The 26,254-nt window shown below is 37.0% G+C and overlaps 1 protein-coding gene across 11 annotated transcripts in view; it reads left to right on the top strand.

Moving 5' to 3' along the window:
- GRID1 (glutamate ionotropic receptor delta type subunit 1) overlaps nt 1-26,254 on the top strand; it is a 584,921-nt gene that overhangs the window by 522,537 nt on the left and 36,130 nt on the right. For all 11 annotated transcript variants that reach the window (XM_038181269.2, XM_038181267.2, XM_038181268.2 and 8 more), the window contains 4 exons: nt 8,796-8,897; nt 10,394-10,591; nt 12,659-12,983; nt 13,727-13,865. In XM_038181269.2, the coding sequence (XP_038037197.1) occupies nt 8,796-8,897; nt 10,394-10,591; nt 12,659-12,983; nt 13,727-13,865 (764 nt within the window). The remainder of the gene's footprint in view (nt 1-8,795; nt 8,898-10,393; nt 10,592-12,658; nt 12,984-13,726; nt 13,866-26,254) is intronic.

The raw sequence follows: 26,254 nt of genomic DNA, 5'->3' as shown, positions 1-26,254 counted from the left end.
GCTCTTTCAAAGACTAGTATTAATTGAAGCAATTTACTCTACCAGAGATGAAGATGGCCTATTTGTACTTTTATATAATGAATGCTAACAGGTTACATTTATCTTGTCATGTTCTGTCAGCTCCTTTTTCTCCACTTCATGCAGATCTTCTATCCCATACACTTTTGTTCAGGCTTGGCACAGGAGTACATGGCTATGGAAAGAGGAACAATCCTGAATTGGTGATGTTGCTCTTTCACTGACCTCCTGGCACAAAAATGTCTCACTCTCCCTATTAATGGAGCAAGATCTTATTTTTACAAAAAGATAATAATTTTTCACCATACCATTAAATATGACGTATAGGCAATATAAACTATAAAGAATGTGAATCTGACCCCTTCCCAAGGATTATGAGAAGTCTTATACTGGGTTGATAAAAGCTTTAGAATTACAGAAAACTGTTATTTCAATTCTGCATAAAACTCCTCAGTCACAGAACTGCAAATAGCTACTATATACATAAATGCATGAACAAGAATATCTTGGATTTTTTGATAGTATTGGTATAATGCATAATGTGTCTAATCTTCATTTATGTCAGAGCTGTTATATGGAAAATAGTTGGCTTTTAATAATATGGCCATTGCATTTAATTGAACTGAGCTTTGGCTAATAAAAACATTAAGAGAACCGCTTCCTCTCACTTCAAAATATTTTATGTTCTCTGCAATGAAGAACCATAAAAAATAGTTGAGCAAGGTGCTTCTGAGTTATGCTAGGTAAAGTCAAAATTGTTGATTGAAATGGATAGTTGAATTTGTAGAGTAAGAGCTGAATCAATACTTTCACATATGCTTCTAGAGAATGTAGAGTATTAATGCTGAAATACCTCTACCAAAGACTAAATTTGTAGTTTTCTGTCCTCCTGAACTACCCTCACAGTTCTGGCTTAGGTGTTGTGGTCTTTCCCTCTAGGTTTTCCATATCTGTTATCTGTTATGCATCAATTATTGTAAATGATATGGACTCTGTATTAAAGACTGACTAATCTCTGGGTAATAGCGGTTTAATACTATATTTGTTCTTGCATGTAAACAAAAAAGTTTCTGTTTTTAATGTAATCTTTTCACTTTTCATTGGGTTTAAGCCCTTTGAATTTCTTTGAAATTTTCATTCCAACTTCAACAACTTTTCAACTTGTCATTATGCAGCCTCTTGCTGAAGTACTTTTTGTTTGCACAACTGGAGGTTTGTCTTCTCTCAAATCTTGAATAAGATTGCCATGGGGACAGTCCATGTGACAGTGATTCAATTAATGCTACTCTTCCCTCTTAAACATGAACCTGTTCCTTTACATGGTTTGAAGGGCATTATGCTGCTGCAAGGGCAGTCTTCATGTGGCGTCTTAATCCTAGACATTTGCCATTTATCTCACAGTGCTTCTCAGAAGAGCAGTGGTGTATGTCTTTTTCCTTACACATGTCAGTTCAGGTCAATTGCTATTTCCTACTCAAATCCCTCCTTCAGTGTTCTTGAAGTTTCTTTATTTTCTCTTCTAGGTCTATGCCCAATTAACTTTATGTAAGTGTAACTCTCAGGCTTCAATGGTATTATGTACATTAGCTAAGCTAAAGCACATCTCTGAGTGATTGTTGGATGGAACCTGAAATTGCTCCTGTGCACTTTTTGATAGTTGCTCCCTCTCTGAGTTGTAGGAATGATTTCATTTCAGCCATGGTGAATGGATTTATACTGGAGATGAAAGCTGAGATTTTCAAATGCTTAGGAATTATGCCACTCCTCAAATAGACTAAACCAATACCTTTGTCAATAATTATATGTCCGTACTAGCCTTTAGGATGATGAACAGTCCAGTCATTTGAGATAAACTGATATGCAAGAGTAAACTTTGCAATATAGGACTCAAATCAAGTTGTTCCACGTTTAAGTATCCTAATCACTAATGGCTTGGATCTGAGAGGCTCAGAATTCTGTGAAACATGGGTTCAGTTCTGATATCTCTGGTGAATTCAGCAGTCACCAAGCTGTCAGGCTGTTCTTTGATTTCTTTCAAGCATGCACTTACTCATATCCAGGATGTGCTAAACCCTTCCCATGAAAAAATGTTTTGTTAAAAGGGCAGAGCTTGTCTGTATATATGTGTATATATATTTATGTTTCTCTTTTCACAGTATGCATTGAGTAAGAAAGAATGTTTTCAGTAAATGGTTTGGATTTCATGTGAAAGGGTCTCTGTAGATTATTTGAACTCAGCAGCAGTTCTGTTGTCTTATATCCAGTGTTGTGTCTGATTTTCCAGTTTCTTAGTCATCATTAGATTAGATAATCACAGTTGCTTCTTTTACTGTTCTTGTGTTGACTCCTCTACCCCAGTGGTATTGTTCTGTTCTCCCTGTGATTTTCTTCCAGCTTGCCTAAATCTCGTTCAGACAGATGTTGAGCACATTATTAAGACTGTGTGCTCTTCCGAGCTGTGTTGTGACTGCTTTCGGTGCAGCCTGTGCCATGAGATGTGTGGAGTCCAAAATCACACTGTCACTTCTGCAGCCATACTGAATTACAAGCTTGTGATCCATTTGCAGTACACTATCACCCTGCACAATTTTTTAACATCAATTTCCATTTTTTTCTTCAACTGATGTATATATACTTCTCACTTCTTTCCTTTTCATTAATGTTTATTTCTAGTTATGCCAGATTCATATTACTATTTCATGTCTGTTTTTTATTACTCCCTACTCCCATTTATTTTTCTCTCTGTTCTAGTCTGACATATTTACAGTGCTTTCCAGTCTTGAGATATCTTTGCATTTTAGACATTTTGTTTTAAGTAATTTGCTATTTCCTGTTCCAAATCATTAATAAAGCTATTAAGTAAATAAGATAGTAATAATGACTTGTCCTAAATTACCTCAGAACTTCTCTCTTCATCTTCATATATCATTCTTTGATGTTGCTTAGAAGGAGTTCATAAATTATGTGATATTGTCCTTATTCAGGAAATGAATTCAAATTGTCCTAGATGTGTTTCCACAATAACCTGTATGAAACAAAATTGAAATTCAGTTATATCACCTTCATTTCTGTTACCTATTAATTTTGTTATTAAAAAAAAAAAAGGTAAATTTTGCCCAGAATGGCTTGTTCTTCATAACATCTTGCTGCCTAATGCTTATCTTCCTATTATTTTCTATAGATGTTTTATTACAATTTATACAGCACCACATATTTACCAAACAGTGAAACTAGAATAAGCTGTATACTTCTCCCTAAAGACATGACATTCCTAAAAACCCATTAAAGCATCAAGTTACATCAATGTGCTTCACTGTCTCACATAGGGTCCTGTTGGATGAACAGTAGTGAGATGGTAGCCCCAGAGGAGTCGGCCTTTTCCTAATCCAGCATTTTTTCATGCTTTATATTGGCTAGGCTTTACCTTTAAAGGGCTTACTGTCTCATTAGATGGATGGTGCTGTTTTTTGAAGTATTGGGAATGGGAGAAAGCAGCTTTCCATCACCTCCCTGCACTGCTCTGAACTTTTACCATGCAGCTGCAATCCTTGGGTGGCCTCGTAATGACAAACTGAGTGTTTTTGGTGTTATAAAGGATGTGATAAAATTTTCATCCGAAAGACTAAGTTTCTGTCCCTGTCAATGTTTGGAAGCAGGCTATGTCTTTAATACAAACAAAATGCAGAATATCAGAATAGATTAGAATAAACATCAGACCTAGACGGCTTGCAGTTGTTCTGCTGCAAACAAGGTAGGGTTATGCTGGAACACAGAGTACTACCCTAAATCAGTTTGGTTGATGATCTTGTCCAGGTTCTTATCGTTAAAAATGCTTGTGCTTTAGAGTAGAGATGTTAGAATATTTCTAATAATTTTGTAGTGGTTACAGAAAATAATTGTATCAGATTTGCATACACGTATGAAAATTAATACCTTTATATCTTGTTAATCCTATTTTACGTAATTGCAGATTATAGGAATGCACAGTTCAAAAGGATTTTTTTTTTTTTTTTAATTATGATCCCATGTTTTACATGAAAAGCTTTTGGTACCCACAAAACAATTCCAGTAATAAGAAAAGGAACAGATGTTTCAGGGAGTCCTGTTGGTTCCTTAAGAAGAACTCAAAGTCCAATGTGTGAATCCTATTAATACCATGCTGTGAATAATATTGAACAACAAATCTCTAGATTACTGATACATTGCATTTAAAAACAATCCTGGGAGTCGATGTAAATATTTGCTTTACTTACTATTTAAATTGATTCCTTTGTATTGCTTAGGATTACAACATAGGAGTGTCCAGTTTGCTCCATTTGCTTAATGGACCACTACCTTATTTTACATTTGCCTCCTGTAAACTTTATTTATCTTGTTTCTTTTTTTTTAATTAGTATTATTTTAATTACTGTGTTTGTTTAAAGCCTGCTTTTATAACATTAAATATTTCAGTAAGTGGGTTGATACAGGTGTCACTGTCTCAGGGCATGAGAACTGACTGCCTCTCTCTCCTATTTCCTCTTTGTTAGAAGTCTACAGGTTTCAAGGCAGGGGTTCCCGAATTTAATTGGTTTGGATAGTGTAACCCTGGCTCCAAATTTGTTACCAGACAGAAGTTTTCAGTTTTGGTAAGGTAGAATAGCATGCTCTGTCTTAATTGTAGCCTTTTAAGATGCTACTATGCATCTGCTAAAAATTATGGGTTTATATTTCTTAAGGGAATCCCATTTTCAATGAAAATTAGGGATAATATTTAGGGTGTTTTCATATTTAAAATAGAGTTAGATAGCAGTGGCATGCACTATGTTGACAGTAACTACTGCATCAAAAACTTACATAATGTAAATGGTCTTATTCACTATTGTGAGAAAAACATTACATACTCACTTTTTATGCTAATGCCAGTTATTTACTAGTAGTTTGGGACATTTTCATCTCCATTTGTTTGGGCCCAAGACAGACATTTTCCATAGTCCAGTGGTTTGAGCATTCACAGCAGAGTTAGGAAAACTAATTTCAAGTTCCTTATTCAAGGAGTATGTAATTATTGTGTAGTACAGCAGCATGAAAATATAGACTTTGCAGACAAACAGCTGTGTTACAAACAACTGAGTTGATAATCAGTTTCAGCTCCTAAATGAGGAGGCACGCAGGCTCTCAATCTCATTGATCAAGTTCAAAGGAGGCTGTAAATCTTGCAAATCTATGTTAAGTGCATGCAGCCTTGATTTATTTGAGCAAGTGGATCGTCTACCTCATTATGCTGATGAGGGTCTTCACACTTCTGTGGAGCTGTTTCTGATATTGTCCAGTTGCCATGACATTTCAGTACGATATCCCCTGAGGAACTAAGTTCAAGTAAGCCTTGGGCAGCCATGAGCTGCGTAACTGACAAAGTCATGAAACTCCTTTGTTAGAGTATGCCTTCTAATTTATTGATGGAAACACGGGAATCCCAGAGTTACATTGTTGTCAAATATTCTTTGGATGTAACGATGGGTATCAGTGCTTTTTAGGAAAAAATCCCAGCATGTTCATGAGGCATACTGCGGATAACATACATTCTCATTTCATTTCATTCCCATTTCATTTGACATTCCCAGGCTGTCTAGTTGTGTAATTGTTTTGATAGTGTGTTGAGTATGTGTGTTTGGAGCTATATATTGTTTGTGGGGGTTGAAAACCATATTAAAAATTTGAATTTCTCTCTCCAAGCTTTTCCTTGCAGTTCTGATTGAATATGCAGTAATTATTGATAAATATCAGAAATGTTTATTGAGTCACAATTTTGCGAGAAGTTACCTCTTTGTCTGAATTTTGCATTTATTTCCTCTGGTTTGTCTTTAGTGGGTCATTGAGCTTCTGATGTATGTCTGGAACTATAGGATAATAGCCAGCAATATGACTGTTTAAGAAAGAGAAGCTAGGTAGAAGGTTTAATCTAAAAAGCTTTATTAAAGTAGCTGTTTTCAAAACCTTAACTCCCATAACCCAGAAACTCAAGAATCAAACACAAGCAAACCAAACAATAACAAACACATTGTCATTAAATATATTTTCCAGAGACCACTGATTTTTGATTAGTAATTTTGAATTTTTTCATCCAATAAGTGCTGATTCTGCAAGTAGTTGTTTGTCATGATTGGATCTAAAAGCCCTAGATCTCCATCAGTTGATGGTTGTTCTGTAACCTTTGACTCAAGACTTCTGGTAGGATCATGGTACATATTTCTACAAAGAATGAAACTCTAACAGTCTTATCAAGTAACAGCAGTACTCATTGTGTTTAACAGTGCTGGAAATTAGTTTCTCGGGCACTGATCTTGACAGGTCAGCTGTCACAAATTGGTGTATGTATCTGTAAATGTATCAGTCCTATAAACAAAATTCTGTCTGCAAGAAGTGGAAGCCAAAATTGGCACACTTCTGAACAAGTGAAATGCTCTGAAGCACAGAAATGTAAAGGAAAAATCCCTTTTGGAAAAGGTTTTCCTCATGTTCCATTTATGAACTTTATCTGCATCATTTGCCTTTTAGAGACTGGAAAATTTGTCTCTCCATACAGAATGCCATGGAGTTCTGTGCAGATGTGAAATATGCTTCTCCTCCTTGCACTTAGCCCTGCTGCATAAAAGAGAAATCTTTGTCTCTCCTTTTGAAAAAAAGGAATAGGCTTTGGTTTTGCACTGGCATGTTTCCAGCTATTTTAGGAATTCCTATTGTTAATACAGAATGCAAAATAGAGGGTATTCAAAAAGTTTGATCTCTTGAGGTGAAATCAGATAGGGTTTTTGAAGGGAAAAGGAGCAAGAGAAGGAATTGAAATGTCAGCCCATCAGTGGTAGAGAAACAAATGAGTGTTTCATTACTTATTTTTGAATAAATAGTGATTATCATCTGTATACTGTGTAAACCATTCTGGCAGAAAACTTCCCTGTTCCTTTACCATAAATTTACTGTATAGGACAGCTGAAGGAAGCTTAGTCAGAGCAACATTATTTACAGATTCAAGAGAATATATATATACCCCACGTATTAATACGCATCTTTGAAATCTGTTGAACCGTACTGACTTATGTCAGCTGACAAATAGGTTAATTTTGCTTAGCAATAGCAAAAGCTAACATTTGAACATATTTCAGAGCAAGCATCTGAATTTGAATTTAAGATATCATAGCTATAGGTATCTACCCATATTGCTATTGATGCTTTTATGTAAAAAACATAGTTTGTCACTCCAAACTGACATTACAGGTGGAGAGTTTTCAACCTGATACTTCAGCTTTCAGGAGTGTCGTTAGAAAGCTTAATACTACTACTCAGTCATTCTCCTTTTTCATCCTTCAGGTCAGTTGGGTTAAAGGAGGTATAGCTTAATTCTTTTCTTACCTATCTCTCAGGTTGAAGATTTAGTCATTATAGAATAATTTTCATCAGTTGTACCTGTGTGATGGATATGATGGCTGAGTAGTCACTAAATGTCCTGTTCTTTTTAGTTCCCTGTTTTTCTTCTGCAACAAAACACAAAACTATACAGATCTCCCTCACGCAATATATTTGTTGGTTTGACTTTTGAGGCTTTAGGATACAACTAAAGTCATAGAGATAAATCATGTAGGACATCTAGCCATAGGCATTTTCAGTAGAATAAGTTATTTCCAAGAAGATTTTGACTTGCTACATGAAGCTTAGCTTCTGGCAGGAGGAAGCCACATTTCACGTATCTTGGACTGAGTTTAATTTCTGCGGGGCATGCCTTCAACTAACAACACTGCCTCCGTATATGTGAGCGTAGTATTGGTGTTTAAGAGTACAGCTAAAAACAAACAAAAAAAACCCTGTTTCTACTCAATACTATTTATGACTCTTCCAAACAAAATGACACCATGAGTTCTGTTTGAAAGTAAAAGGAGTGTCTGCTGCTGCTGCAGAACATATTCAGGTTGAATAATCCAAAGGTCACTTAAGATTGACTTTTGTATTGAACCTCTTTTCAGAAAAAGCAATAAAATTGATTTTGAAGTGCTAAATTTAATTAAAAAATAAAATATTTAGATGTAATGTTTTGTGGAGTTATCATGAAAATATGTATCTAGCATCTAGCAGATGCCTATAGCGCTCTTAGAATTTATGAGATATTTGATCATGGAAGCCGGGGAAGCTGAGCGGCTGTCATTATTTTACTGATGAGGTAGAAGTAGGGCAAGAAGAGAGAAAATAGGACTTAATATAGGATCTGAAGGATCGTAGATGGAAGAGGAGGCAGTTTTACACCATAGAATCTGTGTCAAGAATTTATAACCACCAGCAAGCAAGAGCATTGTGCAGCAGGCAAAATCGTTGGTCTTTGATAAGCAGTAGAGAATGACTTGGAAAGTAGGAGGGAATTTGATCAAAGAGGAAAATATGGGATGGTAAGACTACAGATAATCCCAAGGACTGTCAAGCAATATAAACTTATTAGAGAGAAAGGTCGTATAGTGATTTGTATGAAGTAAGAATGCAAATAATACAAATAACAGATCGGTTATATTACAGGCATTGAGAAAATGCATTCACACAAAATATTAGTTTATCTGTGCTCTGAATCTCGCTAATTCTGATTATGTGTTTAAAAAACAAAACAAAACAAAAACAACAACAACAACAAAAAAAACACTTCTCTTATCCTCTCTATATCAACTCTGGACTCAGTCAATCTGCTGCAAAATGTTCATGAAAGTATTGAAGGGTTTCTGCCTACCAGTCCTTCAGACTTACTGTACTTTCTGTTCTAGTTGGCCACGTGGGACTCTGAGAAAGGACTGAACGGTAGCCTGCAAGAACGACGTCTGGGCAGTGACTTACAAGGATTGACACTCAAAGTGGTGACTGTCTTGGTATGATGCTATTTGAGTTCAGGAAACAAAATGCTCAAAATAGAAAGGATCTGACTATTTTGGGTGCTTCCTTCAGAATTTTTCCCTATCATTTTCAATTCTGTATTTTTGGATGATCAGTTACATAAGCAAGGAAGATAGATGATGGCCTTATATTATTTTATGTATATCTGTGCAATGTCAGAGATGTAGAACATTGCTTGTGCTTTTTTTCCTGCATTTTAATTCATACTGGGCATAGAACCAGCACAAAGTCTGTGTGCACAGGACTACATTTCAGATACAGTACTCTAACTCAGACATGCAGTTGCTAGTATTTAATGGATTTTAAGATCAGATGGGCCAATTATGATAATCTAATATTGGCTCTTGTACACTGCAGGCTGTATAATGTAACCAAGTGTTTCTTCCATTGAGTTCGTAACTTCCTGTTGAGATAAACTACGTCTTTTAGAAAGATATAGACTGTGTTTTTGGGACTGCAGTTTGTTACTATTCTGAGTGGTAGCAGAGCTCCTGTTAGCTAAGTGCTAAATTAAGGGCAAATTAAGGTTTGAATGCATTCCTGCCTAAGGTATTGTAGTTCCCAGACTGAAGAACGTGATGTCTTTGTGTTGTTTATTGTTCTTTTTCTGAATCATGGTACAAATAGGAAGTAATGCACGAGATGATTAAAGCGGTCTCACCAGCTTTCTTTCCTCTATCAGGATCAGGTATCGTGTGAGATTATGGTATAGTTCATGAGAGAGGTGAGCAAATTCCTTCCAGAAGGATGTCAGCACCACAGCACAAATGCAGACAACTGCAGAGGCTGTGCAGCTGACACACACAGCAGGGAATGATGCCTATGTCTGACTGAAAACATACAAAAAATGCTGTATTCCTTTATCACAATATATGCTTTACTATAAAATACTCTAGAAACTAATACACGTTAAACTTATTGCTGGAATTTTCAAAATTTCAAAAATTCAAAAAATGCAACGTTTTTAGCAGTTGTTTTGAAAGATTAATCATTGTCAGTAAAAGATGGCTTTCTAAATCTGATATGCTCAGAGCTGGAAAGCAGTAGTGCTCCTATCTAAGGCTTATCTGCTTAACTTATTATCTATATTCTAGACAGTTAGTTATGACACTAAGGTAGGTGTCATTGCCCTCTTTATATTCAGTGAGAAGAGGTGGGTATTCCAGAGAGTATTCATCCTGCAAATGCCAGGAAGCTGACAGAGAGGGCTGAATTGTTCTGTGGAGTCTCTGCTTCCTCTCATGAACTGTGTAAAACCCAGGACCATGGATGTAACTCAGCTGCTGAAACATTGGTGCCTGGTGGGGATGCCTTGGAGTGTTCCACCTGATCTGGGCTTTTTGCTGAGAGGGTTATGAGGGTCTTGAAATCTGCGCTGAGTTGTCCAGAATTGACTCAAGAAACATCCATTTTGCTTAAAAACAAAAACACCTTGTTTCAAGTATCAGCTAAGATATTGTTTTGTTCTCAGGAAGAACCTTTTGTGATGGTGGCAGAGAACATACTTGGGCAACCAAAACGTTATAAAGGATTCTCCATTGATGTCCTGGATGCACTTGCCAAGAATCTGGGTTTCAAATATGAGATATATCAAGCTCCTGATGGCAAATACGGACATCAGCTCCAAAACAGCTCCTGGAATGGCATGATTGGAGAACTTATTAACAAGGTACACAGAGAAGAAGCTGCATTTGAAAAACAAACAATAAAGATTCTTCAGAGTAGGATATTTAAGCTAAGTTAAGGACATTTTTGAAATTCTTCCCTTCCTCCACTGGAAATTACAGGAGATTGAATTAGAATCAAAGAGCCAGTACAGAACTCTTCTGAACTGTGGGTGGCTTGAGTGTAGTCTAAACCGTGCTATTTAAGACCTTTTATGTAGGGTCGGAACTATAGAGTGTGTTGGTCTGTTTACTCCCACCTGTTATCAACATATATTATGTCAATGTAAATCTGTTTATATAGATGTCAGAAATGAGTATATAAAGAGAGGGCGTATGTGTGAGTGAGTACAGAAAGTATGTTTTCTTAAACGATTAATTATTATTTTTTTGTCATTATATATTTGATACATGACTTGTAGGTATGACTTTCTCTGGATCACTGTGTGGCAGTATGTTTCATAAGGATCAACCGATAATTCCAAAATAGGAAAAGTATCACTAATAACATACGCCATAAAGAAGTGTTTTGGAGGACCGGAATTTTAAACTGAGCTCAGGATTACTCATTCGGTTAATACAAAGAGGACCAAATTTCGTTGTTAATTAAAGTCTTGCAAATCAGGAGTGAGTTAATTCAACTCTGTTGAAGTAAATGGGGAAAGTCTGTAGTTTAGAATCTCCAGGAGAAAGATTAAAATGTATTTTGTTCATGGTCTTGCTATCTGACACGGGACAAATGCTATTCAAGACAGAGAATCAAAGGAATTAATATTCCATGTCTATGCCCTTTGTAGAAAAGGTTACTCTTCTACAGTGCAGTTATTACTGAAAGTGAAAGCTTTCTCATTATGTAGTAAGTAGGCATCTCAGTGTCTGGGAAGTAGATGTTTAGGAAGAAATAGATGCAATTAAAGCAGTAGAAAACATGTGTATGATAATGGGATATACTTGGTTGGTATTAGGAAATATAAAGGATTTTTTACTTATTTTGCATTGACATAAGCTATTTGAATTTAATTGACTTAAAAATCTGGTAAGAAATCCTGTGAAATTTCTTTGGAAATTGAATTCTTTGAAGTAACAAAATATTTATAATAGTATTTCTGTTACTAGCTTTTCCACTGCCTCCAAAGAATTTCAAAGCAGATCTCCCTAACCTAATATTTGGCCTACTTTCACAACAAAACACAGAGATAAGAAACAAAAAGTACATTTTATTTTTTGTAGCGAACTGTTTTGATTAAGATGGGAAAATAATCAAAAACCAATTGCAGCTCTTAAAAGCTTTGGGAATCTTATTTATTAAATACTTTTATCTTTCATTGAGTTTGCATACTCTTAAAGGACTTTGTATATGTAAGACCTGTTCACTTTAAATGTTGAGGTCAAAGCAGTTCCAGGAGGTAAGTTTCCTTTGGGGCATTCTTACAGTTATTAGTTTTTGCAGGCACTTTATTTGTTGTAAAAGCAAAAATCTTCTCCCCAGTTGTCATATGAAATCCATTTATTAATATGGGAAGTTGGCAGGTAGAACAGCAAACACTAGCTCGTCACAACACACAAATACTAAAAACACAAACTAAATAAATTTTGCATGGGGAAGAAGTAAGGATTTTATTTCTCAGTAATCTTGTGATGACAGTAGAGTAAAAGAAGCATTGATAGAACTGCAAGATGTGCATGGATGGTGCTTCTTGCTTACTGCTTGCAATGCATTGGGTTAATATGGTTTAGAGTTTTAGGCTTCATTTGGAAAAGAAGTGAGGCATAAAGATTAAATAAACTGCATTTCATTCCAGACGAGTCACGGTGACTCTTTTTGTTCTGTAATACTTTGACAGGTTACGTTTCACTGTTATGCTTTAAACCAATGCAATTAATTAATGTTTGATTGATAAAACTGAATCTGATTTTACTTTTAGACAATTTATTTTACTTTGTCTAAATATTAGATTTTAAAAAGATATGCACAGAGCCACTTGCTTTTTAAAAAAGCTTCTCTTGAAGACTTATGCTAGCAGAATTCATGGTGAAAGAAGGAGATCTGACATTTTGCCTTTGTCTTGCAGAGAGCAGATCTAGCAATCTCAGCCATCACTATAACACCTGAAAGAGAGAGTGTAGTGGATTTCAGCAAGCGGTACATGGACTATTCGGTGGGGATCCTGATCAAGAAGCCCGAAGAGAAAATCAACATCTTCTCTCTCTTTGCTCCTTTTGACTTTGCGGTGTGGGCTTGTATTGCTGCAGCCATCCCTATAGTTGGTGTCTTAATATTTGTCTTGAACCGGATCCAGGCAGTCAGGGCACAGAATGCTTCCCAGCCGAGCCCTTCTGCTTCCTCCACCCTGCACAGTGCCATCTGGGTTGTGTACGGCGCCTTCGTTCAGCAAGGTACATAGTCTGTTACAGACAACACTCATGGATGTTCAGAAGTGTTCTATCTTGTTTAGAGCATTTCAGGACATGTTAGTCTTGGCCAGAGTATTTCTAAAGATGAAAGAGAAGTTTTGTACAAGGAGGTAATATGTTTTATTATCCCAGGTAATGAACAGTGGGAAGTAGGTAAATTTGGGGGATTACGTTACGCTGTTCTGTTCCTCAGAAAGTGTAGTGAAACCATTCCTGACAGACTTTTTCACTGTGAAAATGATCACTTGGTAAATAAATGGCAGAGCTGCTTGGCTCAACATTACAATACTTCTCCAACTGAGAAACTGGCACCTTTTCTAATCATTTAAATGTGATTAAAAAAAAAAAAAAAAAAGTTTTGAACTAATATGATACAGTTTATCTTTCTGTTCTTTGAAACGAATAGGAAAATGTTCTGAACGCTGTGTAATGATTTAATTCCAGGATATTAGTGGTACTTCACCATTAAACTTTCCTTATTTAGAATATTATTCATGTTCTGTATGTCTGATCCTGAATAATGCCTGAGGGAAACATTTTGAAAGACTATTTTCTAGAACAGTACCCAGGGCAAGAGGTTGACTACATGTTGTAATGGAAGTAGTGCTTAGCTCACAGCAAAAGGGATGCACAAATACAGAGGGTTACCCCAACACAGTTCTACATATCAGAGCATGCAGGGGAGAAGTTCCTGAAACGTCCTCATTTTCCCTGTTTACTTGCAGGGGGTGAATCTACTGTCAATTCTGTGGCTATGCGCATTGTAATGGGAAGTTGGTGGCTCTTCACCCTTATCGTGTGCTCATCCTACACAGCAAACTTAGCAGCATTTCTCACAGTATCAAGGATGGATAATCCTATAAGGTAAGAGCCTTTTCTTAACATGGAGCTGGAAACCTGGCTTTCACAGAAATGTATTACGCATTTGAGCACTCATTCTTGCAAGAAGGAGATAACTCTCTAATAAAATACTCTTCTTATTTTCAGTGACTGCTTTTCTCTTTTCCCTTCCTCTCCCCTTCTCCTTCACTCCTACAACCCTCAAGTGTGGAAAGGACAATGGTATTTTAATTGTGTGTTTTTGAAGAAGAGTTGTCTTTCATGTTTATTTTTATTTTGCTTAACTAGAGATCTAAGTACTTCAGCTATCCGTGTCTCTTTGTTGAACATCAGAGGGGAACTACTACTCTAGGGAACTATATATTTTTTCACTTCTCACCTTTAATGTGTGATTTCATGCTCTTGATATTTTGATATGCATTGCTGCTTATGCTATTGTTTGCATGTAAGATGATACAAATGGACTTTTTAAAGTATAGATGGCCTGATTCCGTGGCGTTATTTGCAGAAAAGACTTCTTCTCACAGAGGAAAAGATAACCAAATCTGACTCCAGGATAATAGATGTAATATAGCATTCATTTGATTAAATTTATATATAATTTGCTACATTTGTGTTGGCAATATTGTGATGATAAATTACAGCTTCTGTAACAAACTCAATTTATCTTGCACCTTTGACTTTTTCCCCCACTGCCTGCCTACTAATCCATATCCTACAAGAATATTTTCAATAAGCCAGGCCTCTGAGCAGCTCCTGAGGGCTGCTGGTTGTTTGTTGGCATGTTTAATGTTTGTTTGTTTTTCTTTAGAAAATGTAACAGTTAAACATTTCCCCTTTTTCTCTCAAAACATGGGCAAAATTTCCAGCTTCACCCTGGCATGGAGTACTGAGAGGACCATTTATTGTCCTCATTCACTGCTGACAGAATTAGTCTGGTATCTCATGTTTGATCTGACAGCAATTGAGTGGAGAGGTGGCTAGAGGACAGGCAGTGCAACACAGGCTTTCCTAGAAAATGCTGAGGCAAAGATTTTAGGTGCTGCTGAGTGACACAGTTACTCTGTCAATCTCATTTGGGGTTTCACTGGAAAACTGGGACTGGAATCTGTGCACAGCACCTAAAACAGAGCTGTTGGCACTTACATGAGACTGTCTCTTAGAGGAAAACAACAACAACAACAAAAATGCTTTTGCTTTCTCTATGTTATCTGCACAGAACGACAGAAATAATTGCCATTACATTCATGCAGGTAATACAATGCTTTGTATATATATACTGTTAAAATTATTACAAAAAGAGCCCAAAATAATGAAAAGTTCTGTTTTTTAATTAATTTTCTATTAGTTGGGTTGAAATAAGTAAATTTTAACAGTAATAGAAATAAGAACTTCAAGTAATTTCTGGAAATGACATGAGAAACTAAAGAGAATAAAACTAGTGCACAGTATCTCTGAAACCCGTCTGTAAGATCTCATCCTACATTTTAGCACCAAGGTTCAGCTCAATGAATAAATTGTTCTTGAAACCCAGGACAGAAATAGTTGTCTGGAAGGTTTGAATAATGACCTTCTGAATGATTTCTGAAAGTTCTTGTTCCTTCATGGTGGAAGAAATTGTCAGGTTTACTGAGCACCTCCCAGAACTCAGCAGATTTTAGAGGACAGAAGTGTGATGAAATGCAATGAGGAATCTGGAGAAAAAAGAGAAAAAAAAAAAAAAAAAGAAAAAAAAAAGTAATTGGATTTAAGAACTGAGCTGCTTGATGAGTAAATCAGACCTTAGAGGCTGACCTATTACAATATCTACAGGTGGTTTTGATTCCTCTTCTTATTAAAAATTTTAATAAGGATAAGTTATTTGGGTAATGGGGCTGCTTGACATTGTCACAGGACTTCAGAGCCCATTTTGCCCTCTACTATTAGAGATTACAACTGAAGAATTATGATTATGTGCCTTTCTATACCCAGTGGTGGCTGCCACTTTCCAAGTTCCCAGTGTCGCATCCACTTTACAAGGAGAGGATACAGAAAGTAGGAAACACTACTGTGGTCTGCAAACACCAGAGATAAATTCATGTGCCAAACCAGAAAGGTTTTTTGTTATTTGAATTGCTGCAAGGCCCACCGTGTGTCCAGTTACTTGGCTCTAAGAGCAGGGGTCTCTATTATTATTTATTTTCAGCCATAATATGGATTATTCATACTGTCTGGGATATTTAAAGTGGTCCCAGATGCTTAGGCACCCAAATCCTTCCCCAGGTAATCTGAAATGGTAGCTGTCAGAATACTCTGGGTTGATGATTAGTTGGCATAACTAAGCTAGTTAAGAGATTTGCTTGTCTTAGTGTCTTTATGGCTTTTTTACAAAGTTGGCAGAATCTTCCTGAGATCCTGCTACTCTAAGAGATTTGGTCTAAACCCACCCATCAAAAACTGCTAGTGCCCCAGGAGACAGGCGATGCGTTAAAGAAGTAGGTTCTCTAAATGTGGAAACTCTATCTGTTTCTAAGCCATGATGAAAATATTTTCATGTCATCAGTCATTAGGAGAAACATCTTGCTCATTTTTGTAGTCTCAGGTTTAAAACAAATATGTTTCCCGAGAAAGTAAATTATTCCCTTACATGAATGCATCATGGCCCAGTCTTTCAGATCCAGTAGCACATAGCTTCAGTGTGGTATGATGTGGAATGAGTATTTTTACCTTTGTAAATTTGCCTTTGCGCTTGCCTATATTTTATCTTTTGTGGACTCAGAAAGGGATAGTTTCTTGAAATGCATTTGCTCCCACCCAAAGAAGTGCAGTGAATTATAGTTGAAAATTTGCTCACCAGCTGAGAAGTACCAAATACATCTGAGATTATTCCCATGGTTAAGAAACCAACCCCCTGTCCGCTCAGTGTGTACTGTTGTCTGTCCCTCCATAGGAAAGTCCTCTGGTGTTCAGAATTGCTGCTGTTAAATTGCCAGCAGGGGAGAAAAGAGTTTTATGGTGCTGCAGAAGCTGCAACATAGTTAAGATTTTCATTACAAGACTGATTTTGTTCCCAAGCCCCCTCCAAAATAGCTAATAAGTGTTTCAGCATCAATTTTGGCATGTGCAGTCTGTGACTAGCAGAATAGAAGTACATTTTATTGAATAACTAGGTGTCAATCAACCCAGTGATACCTACCTCCACAATTTCACTGCAAAACAAGTGTGTCATAGAAATCATAAATGGTATTTATTAGAAAGGGCTTGGCGAGACATTCACTGAAGCAGTGTTGAACTGTTGGAAGGCAGATTTTTTAAATTAGCATGTCATGAAAGCCTGCTGATAAAGAAGGCTTTTAAAATTAAAAAAAAAAAAAAAAAAATTCTCACAAGGCTTTTCAACCCTACCACGAATTTTAGAATCTGTCTGTGGTTCACAGAAAGGTGAAATACCTGGCTAAGGAGGCATGGTGGAAAGCAGCTCTGATGTGCTACCTGTATTTCTGTATTTCCTGAGAGATTTCCTACATCCCAAAGGGGTTCCCAAGTGTTGTGCTGTCCGGGTGCCCAGATCGCATGTCAGAAATTTACTTATCTTGGATAGAACAAAGACCTCCTCCTTGTTTTTTCCAAAAACCTCAGAGACTTCATAGTATGATAACAAGGAGAGGTGCTGGCCCTCCTCCTGGCATGTCAGCAGGTGCTGCCCTGCTCTTTGCACGTCCCGGGTGGCCACCACTTGCTGCACTGTGACAGGACAGTAAGGACAGTCAGAATGCAGAGTCTGAGACCCACCTTAAAACCTTAGGTCCTTTCAGAGATCAGGGATAGGAGAAAACACCATGGACCTTCCCAGACTGCCCTCCATTCTCAAGTTGCTAGTAGGGTTTTTGCATTCATGGAGATTCACAGACAGGGCAGTGTATGCTTTAGCAGATTTCCTGATTATGTATGGGCAGAGGAGTGAGATACTACTCTGCTCCAAAGGAGATTGCATTTCTGTGAAAGAAATTGCTGGTGCAACCACTTTGGAGCTCGGACTGCAGGTCTGTGATCCACTTTCTGACTTGGTAACGAGCAATTCTTAATTTTTGTTTTCAAGTATAAATCTAGGCAGTGTTTGTAGCCTGTGCTAATCCTTGACTAACTTGCTTAAACTGAAATGATTTATATTTATTCTTATATTTGCAATCAGACCTGTGTGCAGCTGAGAACCCTTCTAATGGCTCAGTTTGACAAATAAGGGCTAAACTACTATATTAGTTTGTTCTTTCTTTTGTCATATTACATTTTCAAACAGCCCTTGGATCTGCTGTCTGACCTTCCATTTGTAATTATGAGTTTAATTAGCAGTGACTGAACTTCCAGCTTCATTTCTTGTTAACAAGCAGACTACATACAGTTCAGTAGTAAGGAGATATTCTTAAACTCAGGTTTAGGAGAGCTTGTCTGATAAGAGGTATGAATCATGCAGGAAAAAATAGGACATGAAAAGTAAGCTATTTGCAAACTGAAGAGTTTAAATTTAAGATTTTATCAAATTGATACTTAGTATTTGGGGCTGCTGTGGAGGTTCTTAAAGGCATCTGTATATATGCTTTCATGGTTTGCATAGAAAAGTGTTATATATGCTTTTATAGTCACAGTTGTTGCTTCATGATCTAGCATTTCCTTATTTGGATTTTAATCCCCAAATTCCATGTGTTTTGGTGACAGTGGAAAATTTACTGCAGCCTAGTAGGGGTGATAAGTCTGGCAGTTGGAAGACTTGGGTGCAATTTCTTTTTCTACCACGGGCTTTGTTTGATCTTGGCAAGCTTAGCCTCCTCTCTATTTCGGATCCCTTTCTGTATAACAGAGTAACATTTTTTCATATCTTATATGGCATGTTGTCAGTTTAGCTACTTTAAAAATCTTGGCCAGAAATGACCATATTATTATAGCTCTGCAGGTATCAAAAAAGATAAATGTTCTGGGTTGCATTAAAAAAAAAGTCTCAAAATGTTTTAAAAGAAAATGAGGAAAGTATTTTGAAGATGCCAGCTAGAAGGAAATAAACAAAGGCTTCATCTGCTTTATTTAAATGGATTTCATATAGGACTAGTAGCAAGGAGCTCACAGAAATCTCCCTGTATTTGCAGTTATTTTGCCTTGAAATTCCTTGTTTGAAAGCAGCCTTTCTGTTCTTAATACCACACATGGCTTTCTACATATTTCATTGAATTTTCTTTTTTCTTAATTTTCCTATGTTTAATTTGTACTGTGGTTTGTAGTGTCTGTGCAGCACCTCGGGCACATTGACAGGAGGCACGTATGAATGGGCATGATAAAAAATAATTATCGTGGTTATTATTTAAGGCCTGTGAGCAAAAGCTTCAATCATTAAATAACTGGATTAAGAAAGTTCATCCGTAAAAATTAAGGGTAGAATATAGTAAAAGATGCAAGCAAGTGAGCAAGGACAAAAATTAAAAATATTTCTTAATTTCCAGAATATTCCCTTTTTAGTGCATGTGGAAGAAATGCCATGGGAAATGCTTTGCAACCTGTGCAGCAGGGCAGCAGCACTCAGCAGCATGCCTCCAGGCACAGTTCAGAACAAGACACCATGTTGTGGGCAGTGCTGGATCTCCATCATTTATCTTTTCGTTTCCCTTCTGCTGGGAAGAAATGGTGTGTCCCATTGGATGCTTTTGGAAAGTCCAGGGCTTCACAAAGTCTGGAGCTTCTTAAAAGTCTCTCTGCATGTTGGCATATGCTGTTCAACCGTGGTTTAAAATGGATCCTAATAATTCCTGTAACTGAGCAAGCAGGCAAGCATGGAAGTGTAAATATTTCCCAGGGATATTTTTTTCTGGGAAAAATAAACAGCTGAAAATCAAACTTGCATTCCACCCCTCCAGTTGCCATTATAAAAAGATGGCATACATTGGAGATCGATGGAAAGCCAAGAGCCTTGAGATTCCACACCCTTTTCATCTCTGCCTTTACAGCACCTGTATTAGAGCATCTCTTCATTTATTCTTTTTACTGGGAAGTTCTGTGTCTTATGTGGATTGAGGCATTAACTTTTGATGCACATATAGTTCAGGGAAATAAATTATTTGGATATGACGTTAGCAAAATCTAGCATCTGCACAGGTAATAACATCATTTTTAAAATTTGTTGTTGATTTTGTTGATTTGTTGGTTGTTGTTTTTTTGTTTTTTTGTTTTTTTGTTTTTTTTTTTTGCTTTGGAGGGGTGAAAATCTAGCAAGAGCAGTAACCTTCACGAAAGCCCATCAAAACTTGCATAGATTGTTTCAAACTCAAGATTTGATATGCAATCTCTTCTTCTCAGCTCAGATTGATTTTGATGTCAGATTTTCTCATGTTAATGTTGATTATTCACTGGCTGTCCATAGAGTAGTGAGTGTATGCTTTCTGCATACATTAAATTGGCCCCTGATTTCAGCCTTCGTTAAAGTGTGTGGCTTCTTTTTATTACAACGATAATACCTTTGGCTTATTTTGTTGTGTGTGCTTTTTTTCCCCCCTATTTGACACCTAAGGGATAAACAATACAAAATACAGTAACAGAATTTTGCCCAATAGGTTATTTATATTTCTATTGTTTTTCTCTAAAGAAGTTGATATAATGTCTTCTATGAACTGATAATAAAATCTAATATAACAGGATATTAAGAAGGAAAAAAAATGATTACTACAGCAATTCAGACAGAGATAGCCTTAAAGCTCTAAATATCTCCTAGTTGTAAAACTACCTCAGGCCGTTATTTTTAAGGATAAAAACAGGAATAATAAGAAAAATTTCATAGTGAATTCTGGTTTGGAAATGCAGTCTTGGTGAGGAACAAGCGTTAAAATTGCAAAAATAATTTTATTTTTTCACATTTTCTTAAAAAGTAAAATTACTTTGCTGCTTTTTTCATGTGAATATACAATTCAATGTGTTTGCCTGTTGGCTATATTTGCTCTTATTTTGGACAGAAAAACATTGTTACAAGGCCCCACAGTATATGTCTTTGTCGGAAGAATATTTAAACATTTTTTAAATATTTAAAGGCCCTCAAAGTGGGAAGCCAGGTAGATCCTGGGAGGGGAAAAAAAAAAAAAAAAAAGGTACCTTCATGGTACAGTGACTTGTATTTTATACCTTTTATCTGTGCTGGTCAGAGTCATTAGTGTAACAGTGAGTCCTATTATAAAAGTCACACAGGTTGTTCTATTATGTGGTAAGATAGCGCATGTTCTTGCATAGGCTTCAAAGTCCTCTGGAGTCAGGTGATGTCTCTGAAAGCATCTCTGCAGACAGAACAACCAAGTTAATTGCATTTGCAAAATGACCAATAATTAGTAAGCACTATATCACAGTAAAGTTACTTCCTGTACCCTGCTCCCTGTGAAACAAGCACATAAAGGTAAAAAGTAGTTCTACCTAACTTGTAAGAAGGGAAAGTTGTACCTGGTTTCTTACTTGCTCTCAGCTCAGACAGGACATGCATGAGCTTCCAGCTCTGATAATCTGCTGTATGTTTTGGGAAACGCTTCATTCGCTTGTGCCAGAAAAAAGTTTTCTCTTCTTGCACAGTTCTTCAGCGACATTTCCATGTGAGCAGTGGTGCTGCCATTTTCATACCATGCGCATTCAGCACCAGAATTCCTGGCCTACCTTACAGCAAAAGTAGTTTTCCCTCCTTCTATTTGCTACCATATATTCTGTGTCAGCAAGATAACTGTGAGCATAAAGACTTGTACCGAACCATTTATTTTTTAGATGGAGGGAGGAGTCTCCAGCAGGAGCACTGGCAGACCGCTTGTGCAGCTACCTTCCCAGAGTAGGGGTTGGGTGGTAACACCAACCAGTGTCACTGTGCTATGGCCAGTCCTGTGCTCCATTAGATGATCTGTCTTTCATGTTGTGAGGTTTGAATGAATAGACTGCAATTAAAGTTAAGTAACAATCCTATAGTCTAAAAGCTTAGTTCGTACAGTCACTGCAAAAGCTGATTTCTTCAAGCAAGGCTCTGCAGCTTTTCCTTCAGCGATTAAAAATTGAGCATGTCAGTGGGAACTCAGTGGGGGCAAAAAGGCCTGCTAGAGATGATCCACCCTACAGCCAACATGCACAGCAGTACCATGATTCTGTTGCACCCCTTCTCTTGCACAAAGTATCTTCCTCACAGCTACCTTTTGGCATTAAGAACTGAGTAGCATTGTTCACACATCACTCTGTCTGGCAGCTTTCTGCCTATGCTGAAGGTTGCAGGATTACAGCTTTGGTTTTGGTGAGCTCAGTGCAATCTCTTATTGCATGTTTTGCTGAGGAAGTCAGCCATAAACTAAGAGATAAAATTTTGTTTGGGATGGCAGGGGTATAGACGTGTCTTTTTGCCCGTTCTGTTGTGGAAACAGAAACCAGACAAGGGATGAAGCAAACAACTTTGTGTAGTAACATCTTAACTCATGTAAGCTAGATTCATTAGTGTTGTAAAGGAGATTTAGTTTTGACTGTCTGATTTTTCTTCTCTGTGTTTAAACAACTGTTGCATTCAGCTGAGTCAAATGATTGTACTACTCCTTTTTAGTTAGATAAAAATGCTCTGTCTTGTCATGACGTGGAAAACCAATCTTTCCATTTAAAGAAAAGGCTTTTAAAAATGAATATCCTCATAAGGAGATTTAGAAACAATTCCCGATGATATCTAAAAACAAGCAAAACAAATAAAAAACCCTGCAACAACAAAACACTTTTAATAGACACAAGTTTCCCCCTTCTTTGGGGGGGAAAGGAGCTAGGGGTTCTTACTCTCCCTGGAAACTGAAATGCTGCTGTTCATTTGCATGAGTTATTTCCTGCTAATTATTGTGTTGCAGAAGTTTTTCTAGAAGGTAAGAAAAGTTTTCTGAAAATAATACTCTGTTGCTAAGAGAAGTATTGCATATGTTCTTTCCACTTGCTGGGCTTATTGCCTTACTGAGCAATGTTCTCTTCTGCTGCACACGTGCCCCCATATAATGTAATGCAGCGTGTTTCCAAACTCATCTGGTGATGAGGAAGAGAATGGTGTTGCCTTGGAAAAACTATTTTGATGCAGCTGCCAAGGTTCCATTAAAAGAAATGTAATCATGTGTGCTGAAGTTGTTTGCCTTCTAAACCATTAAAACCAGCACAGGAGAATAAGCTACTGATTTAATTCAATTGATTTATGAATAGTCATATCTATCTGAAAAAGAACAGAAAACCATCAGTCAGAACGGGGTGGATGTTAACTACTATGTTTCTTTTATATGGCAGTAATGCAATTTCCAGGGTAATATTTCAAGATGTGAAATTAGGCTGCCCAATAAACTAATTAATCTCAATATAAGGAACAGCTAGTTGATTTTGATGTGGTGCTGTCAGTGTTTCTAGTGTGAGGTTTGGTATTCAGGTGAGACTTGTGTGTGGGGTGAGGAGGAGCAGGCAGAACAGCAAGTTCTCTCTTTCTCTTCACTTCAGTGTACGTCAGGCTGAGGTGGGAAGTATGCCACATACCGAGCACTTGCCTTTCGGGTCCTCTGAGAAACAGGCAAGTGGGCCTCCAGCCTTTAAATATGCATATGTAATGCATGCACTTTAGACATCAATAATAATTGCTGAATGCTATATGTGCTTTCAGTATTAATGAAGAGCCCTATGTTTTGATTTCCCAAGAGTACCCAGCACATGTTCTAGCAATCAAGATGCCTCTTCAGAGCCTTTCTATTTTCTTCTCTTCTTTCTGTCAACATTGATAGCTTCTGCTTTATTCCCTGTGGTAAGGGAAGGGTGTGAAGCTGTTTTCCAGCATCACTTTGTACCTCCGAGAGATCTGAGCAGCTTGAATCTATCCGGCCCCTCCATCCCAGCTGTGAGACTGCAGGCAACAGCCCAGAGCTTTCTGTGCCGCAGTCCTCATCCCAAACGATGAGACAACTCCTGATAAATCAAAAATTAATAAAGAACTGAGCAGGACCTTACCCTACACTGGGATTTCATGGTCTTTAATGGAACTACTTACAGTATAATGATATTCTAACAGTCATGGTATAAAGTACCACTCACCCTGAGTAAGGGCTTTGCAAGCCAGCACCAAGCTGCCAAGCTTACCTGTTCCCCACTCTATTTAATTAAAAAGCTACTCTTTGTCGTCTGAGTGCAAAACAGACTGGCAGCAGTATCGGTACTTATAACATCAGTTGTGGAGGAAGAAAGTAATTTCTTCCCTCTCGATCTTAATCATTAATCTTCATTAGGATTTTTAGCTTCCGAAAATGAGTGATAGAAGACATCAGCATAGTGAACAATTTAAAGTGCATCTGAATAAATAATAGAGGTAGTTTGTTGTTTTCATTATAGGTAAAAGCGTGTGTCAGTCGCCAGATGTGTTTGATTCAGACAATATGATTTTCATGCCAACTTTATGATATGTTTGATTTAGGTGAAGTGACTAAAACCTGCTGTTGGGACTGAATTGCTGTTAAACACCAGCTGCAGCTTTTATTTTAATTAATATTGTGAGGAGTAGAATACCTTGCTTTAATTAACATGTTAACCCTTCATGGTACTCAGAAAGGTCACAATGACAAAGTGGTTTAAGAGGAAAACAATAAAATATTCAAAGGTAGTCCAAATGATATTTATTTCTCCAAAACATGCTACGAGCTCTTGAGATGTTTTCAACCTTTCCTTTTTCCTGTGTTGTATGCATTTTTATTTCCTCCTCACTGTTAAATGAATTATGGGGTGTAGTTAAAGGATACAAGCTAACCCAGCTTTTTTAGCAGAATCAATTATTCTGTATTTGCAGAATGAGCAGCTCATAGCTTCTCTGAGTCCCCTTCCAGTCTTTGAAATGGATCTATGAGTGTCTTATAGATGTGCTGTTGTGCAAGTTTTCCTTGACCGGTTTTGAAAATCTGCCCAGTGATTTAGTAGTTTAAATGTGGATCTAAGCATACAAACTAAAGCTCCAAGCTTTTGAAAGCCTGGGCTTGCATCTTCAGAAGATTCTAATGTGATTATTCCTAACATCTCTTTGTCTGACTACTTCCTACCATTGTTAACTTGCAAATATGTAGGCCAGACTTGGATGGGTGATATCTCAAATGTATTAATCTGTTAGAAATATGGCAAAATAGGGTGGTGACAAGAAATCCTGTAAATGTCCCCTGTAAATTTAAAGGAAAGACTTCCCCTTGTAATCACTCCCTCAATCAGACAGCAGATAAACTTATTTGTGATCATGACAGAAACTTCCTTCAGAGATCATGAACTGTAGGGCACCAGTGGATTCAGATACAAATCCTCAGAAATTAGACTTCATGGGTACTACCGTTTAAGAAACCTACCCATGATGCTATTGTTTGATAGTTGTTAAAAACATTTTCAAGCAAAGTAAACATAAATTCTTCTGTAGGGAACATACAGATTCGCAACTAAAAAACAAAACATAGTTAATGAAATAATCGGCAATCTAAGTGACTTTTGTTCTTAGTGCCTGGAGAAGTTTTGGATAAAAGGCAAGTTATAAGTATAGTTAGACATGTTGGACTTGCAATTGAGAGATGTTTAGCTTATTTTGAGCTCCTTGACAGATTTCTTTATGTGTGTTGCTCGAGCAGAGACAGAATGTCAGCTCTGAGCAAATAACTTCTATGATCCGGTAACAAGTCAAGTCAGACTTACGCAGATCGTTCCAGATGACTGGAATTGCTAAGGTGGTCCCAAAGAAATAATTTAGAAATAGCAATAGGTGTGAAAAAACAAAGGTCTAATTTTGTTTAGAGGAGAAACTGTTTTACTGATGATGATGATAATCTAGTTTGATTTTTGGATCCAGGGTTGAGTCTCATAGCCAGAAAAAATTATAAAGTCTTTCCTTCTTATTATTTAATTTTGAATGGGCACTCTTCCCAAATAAACTGCTGGAAGGTATTAACAAGTTCTATGAGCCATGGGACACGGATTAGTCGTCTGGATTTTTTTCCTACATTTCCCATATTTCTTTGACTTCACCAAAAATGCAAATTATTCTGAGATCAGTAAAGAAAAAGTGAGGTTTCATATGATGGTATAGAACATTTCTGTTGCATCTCAGACTCTTAGAAAGTAATCAAAGCCTACAAATGTTTTGCCGATACAGTGTTTGTAGGCAATGATTAATTACAAATAAAATCATAAATGTGGCAGTGTATCATTTATTAATAGCTTTAACTATGGCTTTGCATTTCATCACTGGTTATACATGCTGTTTGCTCCATTCTTTTAGGAATTAATCGTGCAGTAGCTGTGCAGGAGCACAGTCCCAGTGAAAACCCTCAATCTGCATTGAAATGATTCTGTTTGCTGTGTTGGGATTTTAGAAGACAACTTGGTTTAGTTTTCTTGTCTTTCCCTTTGCACTTAGGAAC

Source organism: Anas platyrhynchos, chromosome 6 (genome assembly GCF_047663525.1).
Source record: "Anas platyrhynchos isolate ZD024472 breed Pekin duck chromosome 6, IASCAAS_PekinDuck_T2T, whole genome shotgun sequence".
Taxonomy (NCBI): Eukaryota; Metazoa; Chordata; class Aves; order Anseriformes; family Anatidae; genus Anas; species Anas platyrhynchos.
The sequence above is the reverse complement of the archived record's forward strand: the minus strand, read 5'-3'. Positions and strand labels throughout refer to the sequence as shown.